The 12,794-nt window shown below is 35.9% G+C and overlaps 1 protein-coding gene across 3 annotated transcripts in view; it reads left to right on the forward strand.

Annotated features, from left to right (window-relative positions):
• Positions 1-12,794, forward strand: part of LOC150102778 (ecdysteroid-phosphate phosphatase-like) — a 393,004-nt gene that overhangs the window by 97,541 nt on the left and 282,669 nt on the right. For 2 of the 3 annotated variants that reach the window (XM_090398941.1, XM_090398940.1), the window contains exon 5: positions 6,979-7,074. The exons of the other annotated variant lie outside the window; for it this stretch is intronic. In XM_090398941.1, the coding sequence (XP_090255067.1) occupies positions 6,979-7,074 (96 nt within the window). The remainder of the gene's footprint in view (positions 1-6,978; positions 7,075-12,794) is intronic. 3 annotated transcript variants of the gene reach the window in all.

The following is a 12,794-nucleotide window of genomic DNA, read 5'->3' on the forward strand; positions in this document are numbered from 1 at the left end:
ACTAGTTTCGACCTTTATTGAGGTCTCTTCAGTGAGAGCCAGGCCCAAGTGGAGATATCAGCCAGAAGCATTAGTAAAATCATCTCTACCTATAGGAGTTGCCAAATGGTGTGCCACCTATTTAATAAATTACTCTGGATTTAGAGAAAGATGTTGAAAGTTTATTTTTCACTTGGTTAGAGCATAATAAATTTAGTTTAATCCTTTATCCAAGTGTGAGCAAACTAAGTTTGTGCCTGAAAGTATCTTCAGGACTGGGATAAGGTATACTGAGATAGGAGTGTTAGTATCTTGCTCCACCTTTGCAAGGAGTCGTCCTGGTGTTGCACTACCTTACCCCAGTCCTGAAGATACTTTCAGGCGCAAACTTTGTTTGCTCACACTTGGATAAAGGATTAAACTAAATTTATTATGCTCTAACCAAGTGAAAAATAAACTTTCAACATATTTCTCTAAATCCAGAGTAATTTATTAAAAAGGTGGCACACCATTTAGCAACTCCTATAGGTAGAGATGACTTTACTAATGCTTCTGGCTGATATCTCCACTTGGGCCTGGCTCCCACTGAAGAGACCTCAATAAAGGTCGAAACTAGTCTGGGTAGTGGCCCTTCCCTTAATGCATAACATTAGACATATCTGCAAGGAGATGTGTTTTGCATTATGGGAGATACTGAGATAGGAGTGTTAGTAGCTTGCTCCACCTTTGCAAGGAGTCGTCCTGGTGTTGCACTACCTTACCCCAGTCCTGAAGATACTTTCAGGTGCAAACTTTGTTTGCTCACACTTGGATAAAGGATTAAACTAAATTTATTATGCCTAACAAAAGCGTTAGTCATATCGCAATACTTCTGGGCAGTATGTATTGCCTCCTCCTATGACCTGCTCAGGACCCGACTGGCAAATGTCCTCAAAGAAGAATGGCTTAATGATAAATGAAGCTATAAATCCACACCAGATAGTAACTTTGGGTGAATGTAAAGGAATTTGTTGGATAGCATGTGAGTTTTGCATGGCTCATACCAACAATTGTGGGTATTCACAGCTCCATTCACATTAAAGTGAGCCTCATCTCTCCACGAAATCATTCGTGATCATGCAGAGTCTAACATCACTTGAGTGAGGAAGGTTAAAGTGAATGTCAACTGACTTTCAAAGTACTGCAGGCATGTCACTCTTGAATGGATAGAAATGCTGAATCTTCCATAGAATTTTCCAGATAGAGCCATGTCTTAATACAGCATATACACTGAAGGAACCAACACTGTTATTCATGGTCATGGCCTGCTTTTCAACAACAGTAGCAACTTCATTCACTTGTTGTGAACTGATTGGTTTGTGACCTCTTCCAAATCTATCACCCAATGATCCCATTTTTTCGAAATGACTAATCATTCATCCCAGAGCACATGAAGATAGTGGATCTTATCACCATTTGTGCAGGTGATGGAATTCACAGATTGCAACAACGGCATTACAGTTCAGGTAGTACAGCTTCACGAGAAAAGCATGTTTGGGCGAGGTTAGTGCCATTACAGTGGACAGTATTGACAACCAGAATGAAGGGGAAAAAAATTCTATCCATCTTTTTAAATCCTCCTGGTACTTGCTGAGTTCCATGATATGCAAATTCCATGTATTTAGTGTTTACAATGTTCTCTGGTGGTGAATTTTTGAACTACTTTTTTTTTCCTTTTCTAGATATCGCTTTCACATAAAGTACAATGTATTCCTGCAAAGTTACTCAACATATGGATGACTGGATGGCACTCCACAAAGCCTTAAACAGGAATACTTTAATTTTGATCACCCTCTATATGAATGATAAAATATGGTAAAATCATCCTAGAGGGCATGACTTAAAACTGTGGAACTTGTTCAGTTATCAAGTTAACCTTACAACTGAACTTTGTGGGATTCACTCCTCTTGGGATTGGAAGAGAGTTGTGTCTGCTGAGATTTGGAAAATTCATTGGGATGAAAAAAAAAAAGGTCTTAAGCAGATTTGTTATGAGACCAAAGTTGTGTAGGTTTTACAATATTCCAATTCTCTTTTGCATATCAAAGTATGCTTTTTCTGTATCAAAGAAAAGCAATTCTAAGTGCTTATGCTTTAGGAAGGAATTTCGGATAGAAGCTTCTATTCGGATTAGATCAGTTTTTGAAAAATATTTTCAGAGAAGCCAGTGTGTTCTGGTAAAAAAGATATTTCTTTACAGAAACCCTAAAAGACTAATTGATCACTGAAAGTTTTTCCATTTGGTTATGTTATACATTAAAGATGCCAGGAAATTATATTCGTGGTTTCATCCTTTCAGTGTATGCAAATAAAAGTTTGCACATGAAGTAACTTCATGACAGGGCAACTTGTATATATGTATCGGTGGGATGTCTCATCATTATACATATCCTTCAGGATATGTGCTTTGCATTATGGGATACTAAGGCAAGTGACATGAAGTCATTAGCCTCCAATATGAGTTACCCAGTTATGAAGTTACTTCATGCGTAAACTTTGTTTGCCTACACTTGGATAAAGGGTGAAATCAAAAATATAATTTCATCAATATAATCATCTTTAATTTATAGGATAATAATTGTTAGCTTACAAAAATTGAATTTAAGCTGAGTAGCTACAGTGTTTTATGTAGTTTGAAGAATATATTGGTACTTGCTTAAATAAGCAGTTCATTTTATATTGTATATATTTTTGTTTCTTATTGTAAATTAAAGATTTTTATTTTTGTTGTATATTATTTGAAGGCTCATTCTCTTAATGAGTAAATGAATTTTGGATTAATTTAGAAAATGAGATGTATATGTGAGACCCTGGGTGAATCTTTGTGCAAGTTTGAGTTGTAGTTTTTCCAAGCACTCACAATTTATCCAGGCACTCCTGCATTTTCACTACAACAGAATATTGTTTTGACAATTGGTTTAAAATCTTATCAACAACAATATTTATGTGTATCTCTTATTCAGATTTAATAAATAACAGTAAATTGTTCCATGTACAATTTAAGCAGAATTGCCTAAATGAATTTAAATGAACCCAATAGGCTGGAATTTGTGTTGTGAAATCTTTCTCATTATTCAAGCACTGCACTTTTATCATTCATTTATTTAATATAATAACATTTCATTAACTTTATAAATTGATAAAATTTGTATAACTGCTGAGTTGCATATTGGATGAAGATTTGCTTTAGAGAATGAGTAGTGATATATGAAAAAATTCCTTGAAGAACAAATATTATGTTTGACTGCTCAAAAATTGAGCTGTCATTCACATGTTGGATTTGAATACTATTGCTCATGCAGTCAACTCTTGCCATAGCCAACATTTATGGCGATCTCATTTACAATAATTACTGTAACAAGCTCTAAAGATCTCTCTCTATTATCAATGTTATTTTTTACTGAATAATTTAAGGAAATTACAACGTCAACTAGGATATACATTAAAATAAATTTTAATATACTTCAGTATTTCGGCAATGTCACGTTGCCATTTTCAAGAAACTTAAGAACAGCACACGTGCATGCAGGCACAACAGACAGTAAGTGAGGAAGAAACAGGAAGCTGTTATTTCTCCTAAATATAATATTTAGGAGAAATAACTCGCAAATTAGATAACTCCACAGGCTCTTTAAGAAGGTCACTTTTTTGGGCTGTGGAAATCACTAACAAATTAAAACCATTTAACTCCATATCACACCCCAGTATTTATGGACTCCCAAAAATACATAAGGAAAATGTGCCATTATGTCCCATAGTGGATGGCATTGATTCCCCCCCCCCCCCCCCCCCCCCCCCCCACACACACACACATACACACTACCTAAACATTTGGCCAAAGCTCTCTCACACTATACTGGCAACACACCATTACACATAAAAAAAACTCAGCCCACTTCAAAACTAGCATAGAAAACCTTACACTCAAACACACTGACATAATGGTCAGTTTTGATGTCTCCTCCTTATTCCCCCACTCAAAGAATCCTTAGAGCTAATCCAAGCTAAATTTCCTCCTGATATCACAGCCCTCTTTCAGTTCACAATGAACTCAGGCTATTTTGTTTGGCAAGGAAAATTCTACAAACAAATAGAGGGGACAGCCATGGGTTCTCCACGCTCCCCACCCTTGGCCAACTTTTATATGGAAACTTTTGAAGAGAAAGCCTTAAACTCTGCCCCACAAAAACCAACCATTTGGCTTCGCTATATTGATGATGTGTTCGCTATTTGGCCACATGGCTCTGATACACTCCTCTCCTTCCTAACACACTTAAACAACCAACAACCGCAGAATCAAATTCACCCTGAAAGAAGGAAAAAAAAACTGCCTTGCTTTCTTAGACACACTAGTCACCCACCAGCCTGATGGAACCTTGGTTTTCTCAGTCTATAGAAAATCCACCCATACAGGCAGATACATTCACCAACAATCCCACCACCCCTCCTCGCAACAATATGGAGTCATTAAGACACTGCACAATAGGGCTAAACTTATCTGTTCAAATGACAATGCCCTAACCACAGAACTAAACCACATTCTCAACACTTTCTCAGCCAATGGATACTCCCCCCAAAAAATATTGAAACTAGTAACCCCCCCCCTCACAACAAGGATTACTCTAAATCCATCACTATACCCTATATCCTAGGCACCTCGGAAAAAATTACAAAAATCCTAAAAAAACATGACTTCTTGTTACAGACCGTATAAAAAAAATTGGCATCTCTTATCCACTCTAATAAAGACCCCCCCCCCCCCAGATCTACCTGGTGTATACCAGGTCCCTTGCAGCTGTAAGCTGTCCTACTTTGCCCAAACAGGCAGGACAACAAATATCAGAATTTCAGAACACAAGGACTACATCCGGTTTCACCAATACAGCCACTGTGGTCTTGCTGACCATGCGCTGGATACCTGCCATAGAATACAGTGGAAGAAATCCACGATAATACACCGTAATAAATACAAATATGAGAGGTCTTTCGTGGAATCACCTTCTGCCCTAAGAAACAATCCAAATCTCAACAAATTTGGCTGCATGAGACTGCCTCAAATTTGGGAAACCTACATCAGAAGACCTTCAGCCCAATCGCCCAAGAATACCAACATTGCCAGCTAAGGGGCACCATCAGGACTTTAGGAGAAATAATAGTTTCCTGCTTCTTCCTCACTTACTGTTTGTTGCGCCTGCGTGCACGTGACTTGTTCTTAAGTTTCTTGAAAATGGCAACATGACGTTGCCGAAATATTGAAGTATATTAAAATTTATTTTAATGTATATCCTAGTTGACGTTGTAATTTCCTTAAATTATTCAGTAAAAAAGGCATAACCAACGTTTAAGCCTTTCCACGAGTATTATCAGTGTGTTAAAATGGAAAGATATTCACTGTAGTCAATTTTTATTGTGAGAAGTTATTTCTTTGGGCCCTATGAGTTGTGAAAATTGATTTCAGGCATACTTTGGTCATTTTGGCAAATTTCATCATATAGATGAAATTTTATCATATGGCAAATGATGATGGCAAATTTCATCATATAGCAAATCACTCCCCATAGCCACACACACTTGTAGGTTCGATATGATGGTTTAATAACATTTTTAAGAAGTCATGTGCATAAATAATCTAAAGCATTAATTTGTCAATTACAAAAATGAAAAATTTAGAATAATTTTTGCAAACATAATGATCATTCTGAATAGCTTGGCTTAAGGAAACATGCCAACCATTTTGGTCATCTGTTCTGCACCATTAAAAGTTTTAACTTTCAGCAATAAGATTATCCCATTTACAGATGATTGTGTTATTAAATAGTGTAGCACTTTTCACTTTATCTTTATTTTAAACAGCTGTAGTAACAGTAGTGCTAGATGAGTTTAGCTTGTGACCTAATAATTTTAATTATTAGGCCACAAGCTAAACTCTTAATACTGGCTTAATAATTTTATTGTCTAATGTAATGGGTTTGTTTTTTCTTTTCATAGAAAGAAACGTTACTCTTACCTTGAATTTTATCTACTGGTGATTACAATAAAATAATAGTTATAAACATTTTATAATTCACAATGAAACATCAAAACAAGCCCAGAGATCAGATGAGCAACAGTGTTGTAAACAAACAGTTCATGCAAACTGCATATCAGTTGATTTGCAGGAACATCACTTTGCTAAAACCATCATGTGAGTGAATGCAGTATTGTATAAATGGGCATTGGTCATAATTGAAAAGTGTCATATGAGCAGATCATCATAGTGAAGTAAGGCAGGATATTATTGTATATCCTAATCCTGTGGCCTCCTCTCTTTGCTAGGTTTGCAACTGATTATAAGAGTGATATGACACAAGGTAGTTTTCCAGTTGCCTTCCTTGCCATAAGCATTTATGACTGTAGCAGTGTTTGTTCACGGGACTTGTTTGCCTGTTTTCAGGGATGAAAAACCCTCCACCACCGTTAACTCACCTTTAGTCAGAAGAGACCAAATAAAGGTTCCTCACATCATGGATGGGAATCTAACTCAGGTAATTCAGGTCTTTCCAACCAAAAGGCTTCTATAATGACTGAGCTACAGAGGCTCATTATTGTATATAGATTTACAAATAACATGCCTAAATATAATCCTTTCAAAATATACACTTTGACAAGTGGAGGTTCTGAAGTTGAAACATAAAGTACTATGCTTGAGGTTACTTGTGAGAGAACACTCTTGATTATATGAAACTAAAGGTAGTTCATGCTTTGGTTTTTAATATAGTAACTTGCATTAAATTCTCATGATGTTACTTAGTCAGTCATCTGTTATTTTTTCTCTCTCCAAAAAGTCAAAAAGTTACTTTATCTTATATTAGTCTGTTTGCTGATGAAGAAATATGCTGTGAGATTGAAGACTGTTTTGCATTTTTTTCTTAAAAACAAAAAAAAAATAATACTTCGATGTTTCTTTCTCCTGCTTTCCAGTTGTTACAGAGATGGGAGCACTGGATGTTCTAGGCACCTGCTTCCCTTGGTGCTCTTCCTCTTATCCTTCACTTACTAAGGGAAGCTCTCGAAGACGTAAGAGATCTTATAAAACTTTCTTTCATATTTTGTCATTTGCAATTTGCATGTGTAACATTTGAGAAATTCTCTTATTGCTTAAGGTTGTTAATTATTCTTTTAAAAAACATTTTTGATAGATTTAGTGTTACAAATTTTTATTGATATTCATGTTTTATTGAAGTCCATTCCACACAATCTTTTAAGTGAAATGCTCAGTTGAACTTGGCATGATAATGAATTTTACATTTTTCATTCACAGAACATGTCATTATGTTAAAATAAAATAATCTTTCTTTTTTTTTTTTTTTAAGTCTTTTTTTTCCTGTTGAGCTGAAAATTGAATAATGGGGGAGAATGGAATTATAGTATGGACTTAATGGACTTTAAGTTTATTAAGTCCAAAAAAATGGACTTTATATTTAATTTAGCCACTGAAATATGGAGATATTGGATTTCTGGGCATCGAATTAGTTCATATGTTGATTTCCAATTGGAACAGAAGAACTTTCCAACAACATGAGCTTCTGTGTGAGCTTGTGACATTCACGAATTTCATTACTAGAAATTCTTTTTTTATTGATGATGTATTTTATATATATATAGTAAATTGTAATATAACATGAATTAACATTACACTGAAGGGGGGGAAAAGAATTATATAATAATAAATAAACGTTAACTTTTTCTGTAAAATTATATTGACTGGATGGTTAGTATGATAGATAGCAATCAAATTTAAAATTTTTTTTTTTTTTTTTTTTGTGAAATTGACAAAATTAACATATCAGCTTGTACCATTTATTTTCTGCTTTCAGAATATGAATGATTTTAGCTGTATAGTAAAAATTTTTATTTGCTATTCCTGGCTAAGAATATTGTAGGAGTATTAATGTTCATGTTTTATTTGAAGTCCATTCAACACAATATTTTTTTTTTAAGCAGAAAAAAAAAAAAAAAAGAGGAACCAGCATAGCATCTCTATGATGCTACTTCATGAAAAAATTTATTCAAGCATTGTGTCAGGGAAAGGAGGAAGTACATTAAAAGTATGTTAGAACTTCTTGATTGGAAACAAAGTGAATAGGAAATTGTAAAATTTAACTTATTTCTGCCTATTATCAATTATTGAAGGTACCACTCTTGAAAGTAAAGCAGAGGAATTTTGAAAACACAACTGAAAATATCAGCTGTGTTTTCTTTAGAAAACACAACTGATATTTTAACACAAAAAAAAAAAAAGTACTAGTTCTGACTTTGGGAACTTATAGAAAAATTTGTGGTACAGTTTAGAGAAAGAGTTAATAGCAATGGTATCTGCAAAATTTCTGCTTCGGAAGTAAGATGAACACCTCTTAAACACATGTAATTTTTAACTATGAAAATGAGTATGATAATGAAAGAAGAAAGCATAATGAAGTTTGAACAACTTTCAAATGAGAGATACAAATACATGTATACTGATATTATTAAAAAAAAATTAAGTTTTAAAACAACAATATTTAGAGATTGCTGCAAAATGTTTATTCGTTCCTTGTCTCAGCCTGCAAAGCATGCAGTGAAGTTGTCTACAAAGATAGAAAAATAAGAATTTGTTTTAAACATGAGAAGCTATAGAAATAGTCTGTTAAAATGTGAAGCCATACAACAAGTCCTCTAGTAACTTAGAATAAAATCGACAACATTATAGAGAAGATGCAGGAAAACTAAGTGATGATCAGTGTTTCCTGTAAACTGTGTGTATGCATGGCCAAGCATACACACATATGAGACTTGGTTTCCTGTTTAATGTAAAAGATGCTAACAAAGTATGTTTTGGTTATTATCATAGTTTTAATGCAGCATTAGTGTGTGATTCATATGTAAAGGTTTAAGTGCTGGGAGGACATCATGTTGGAGGTTTAATGGAGTATTGACAGCATAGGAAAGGATTGAAAACTCATTTTAATGCTTTAAGTATTTCGTTTGTCACTGAGACATCTTCAGGAAGTACAAATAACACTTGTAACACACACACAAAAAGACAGCACAATACTTAATGAAACATGTGGGTGACTCTGAAGTCCTATCTAGGTGGGTGCACCCTTTATGGGCATTTGTTGGTGGCCTAGGGTGTAAACTAGGGCTGCTGATGATTATTGTTTTCCAAATTTTGGGAAGTTTCATGCATCTGTATTTGTTTCATTTAGGTTGATTTCTGAGTGCTGCTGCAGATTCCAAAAGCAGTCTTGCCTTTTTAAAGTTACTGTGGTGGAGCATGATGGTTTTATTCCAGAAGATTCTGTGAGTTTTATCCAGTACGTGGTCCACAAGGCCAGATTGACCATAGCTCTTCTGTGGTGCTATGTAGCTCTTTCATGCTTCCAATATTTCGTCTGTCACTGAGGCATCTTCTGGGAGTACAAATAGCACTTGTTACATAGCTCTTGTATGGTCAATCTGGGGCCGTGCAGACCACATATTGGATACAACTCTCAGGATCTTCTGGAAGAAAGCCTGTTTTTGGAATCTGAAGCGGCACTCAGAAATCAACCTAATTTAAACAAATATGGATACATAAAATTTGGGAAAGTAATTGTCAGAGGTCCCAGTTTACATTCTAGGCCACCTAACACCCATGAAGGATGCACCACCTAGGCAGGACTTTAGAGTCACCCACGTGTTTCATGGGTGTATTATGTTTGTCTTTGTGTGTGTGTGTGTGTTACAAGTGCTATTTGTACTCCCTAAAGATGTCTCAGTGACAAACGAAATATTGGAAGCATTAAAATTAGTTTTTAATTCTTTCCTAGTGCTGTCAATACTCCATTAAACCTCCAACCTAGTGTGTGCTTTTTGCATGCTTTTAGGCATGTTTGTTACAAAAATTTCAGAGCATACACTACAAAGATCATTGCAAGAGTCGCAATGACATTAAACTTAAAGCTGCAAGAAATTTGAAGTTATTATGGGTTAATGAATTAGTTGAAACAGATTACGTTATGTATATTTTATGTACAATTATATTTTTTGTTGAATAAAAATATGTAACTTCTCATTTTTTTTTAATAATTTTTGGGACCATCTAAATGTAAAGAATTCTACACACTTTTTTGTTTCAGAATCACTGCTTCCCCATAGTGCCAGGTTGCCCAGGCCAACCTAGTTGCTTCTCAGAAGACATTATGATTTGTGCATTTGTTTCCATGGCTTGAAGGGAATATTGCTGATGGTACTATGGTAGCATTAAGAGGGAGTCAAAGTAATGGTACGTGGTAGGCACTGTCAAAGCCACATCATGGCATGGAGACTGGTTTCTCTCCATATGGATGTCATGTTCTAGAGTCTGTCTTCTCTCACTGCACATCCCCACTATATCCTTCCATCTAATCATGATTAAACTTATGAAGACTCTTACAAACAATGATGTTGACATTGTGACAAAAGTGAATTTCCCTCATAAACTAATCCCAACAAAAGTCACAACCAAACAGCATACAAACCAAGTTTGAATCTCTCTATCCAGAACTCACTTTCACATCCACTTTTAGTAACATCAGTGGCATTAGCACAAACACGTATCTGATGTTCACCATCACGTGTTGTCTTCTGGACTAGGCATCTTACCACTGACAAAAATCAGATTATATCTACATTTACTATTGTCCACCTCCATTGCCCAAACTACATGATCCTTTTCACCATAAGGGTCAGCTATTCACCTATCCTTTGTGAGATTTGACATAACCTGCCAGAGAATGGCTAATTTAGAATCCCCTACTTCTGGCTTAAAGTTTTCTTTCCCCATACATTTATCAGTCTTCAAACACTGATAACCACTCAAACCTTTCACATTTCTTTCCATGAAACTACTATCTGCAATCTAGCTATCCAATAGTAAGATCATTTTCCTATGTGATCTCAACGTCCACAATTCCAGCCGGTTTCCCTTTTCCTATATCAACTGAGCTAGACAAAAAACAAACATTTTGCCATAAGTAATGACCTAACACAAATCATCCATCCATTTGAATTCCTGATATTCCTCTTCACTCTCTAAATACTTTGGATTCTTTTTGACCAGTTCTCCTTCCAGATATACTGTAGAGGTCACCTTCTCTTGGCAAATCAGACGACAGTCTTGTACAAGTCTCCTCTCTTACAGAATGCCCTTCCTCCGACCACTACTGACTTTGCATCCTCTGGCACTACAAAGGTCCCAGTTGGGATGACTAGAATTTGTACTCCTCTTTTCCTTGATCTGACTATTGCTCTGCTCATCTGATGCTAATCCCTGCTGAAATGAATCAGAAATTATTCTTACTGGCATGGAGGCATTCAACCAAAGAAAAAAATCCTCATCTGCTTTTCAAGCCCTGGATCAACAGAAAGTGTATTAAAGCAGTTTAAGAAAAAAAAAAAAAAATGCAGCTTACCACAGGTGGCTCACATCAAGAACTCTAGCATCATACTCTGCTTATACCAAAGCATGCAACATATGTAAATCAGTCATCAATAGATCCACATCAGTCTTTATAAAGGCTAACAGCAGAGCGTTTGCTTTCTGTCCAAATGGATGCTATGCCTTCTGCTCACTTGTACTTCCACCTCTCTTCCATCTTGATGGCACCACTGATACTTCACTCAAAGACCTTTTGGCATCATTCTTTTTCTTGAATTCTTGCAAAAATGACCAAAGGAAATCATCTCCTACCATACCGGAATTCAAGCACCATATGCCTCCTGTTGCTTTTCAATATGTAGCTACTAGAAAACTTCTAAATTACTTGAATACTTAAGTCTTCCAGTCCTGATGGCATCTCTACAATTGTTCTCAAACATTGTGCTCCATAGCTAACACCCATTCATAGCTGGTTCTTATCCCAATGTGTGGAAGCAATCTCATGATTATTCTATTCCAAGAAAGGCAAGTAGAAGTTTACCATCCAGCTACTGACATCTGTCATCTTCAAAATAATGAAGAAAGTCATCAAAAGCCGACTCCTCCACTACTTAGATGACTACCAATTAATCAGTGACCACTAGTGTTTGGATTCTGCCACTGAAGATCCTCAGCTGACCTCTTAGCCTGCATCACCCACCGCTGGACATGTCATAAAAAGGTTTGGAGAAACTTGTGCTGTACTTCTTGACATTTCCAAAGCTTTCAACTGTGTTTGGCATTGAGGCCTGCTAAACAAATTGCCATCCTCTAGAATTGGATAGCCAGCTTTCTTTCTGGTCTTTCTCTGTGAGTCATGGTAGATGGCTCTCTCTCTCTCTCCAAGCTTCACCACCAATGCTGGAGTGCCTCAAGGCTCTGTGGTATCACCTATTCTCTTTTTTTCTGTACGTATATGATCTCCTGACAATTTCCACTAATACTATCCCCAACTTTGCAGACAATAGTGCTCTCCATTCATCCTAGTCATTTGACAAACCATGCAGCAATCTGACATCCCAAGCTACAAGATAATCTACAACTAGTGCTTTAAACATGATCTACTTACTGGCCTTTGTTGGGGGTGATGACAGTGTTGTCATGTTCAATGTCACTAAAACAGTCTTGCCTTTTCTCTCACAAAAGAAATTTCTGTTTGCATTCTCTTACCTTCACTAATATAGAGATCACTAGACAAGATCAGATCTCTCTGCTTTGACTAACGTTTACTTCCAATCTCTCCTGTCATGAACACATCAATAGCCTCCTTGGCATTCTCTTTTTTTTTTTTTTTTTTTTTCAAGATTCTCCTCAACCA

Source organism: Typopeltis vanoorti, chromosome 10, assembly GCF_054136105.1.
Source record: "Typopeltis vanoorti isolate ZY-2024b chromosome 10, IOZ_Tvanoo_1.0, whole genome shotgun sequence".
Classification (NCBI taxonomy): Eukaryota; Metazoa; Arthropoda; class Arachnida; order Uropygi; family Thelyphonidae; genus Typopeltis; species Typopeltis vanoorti.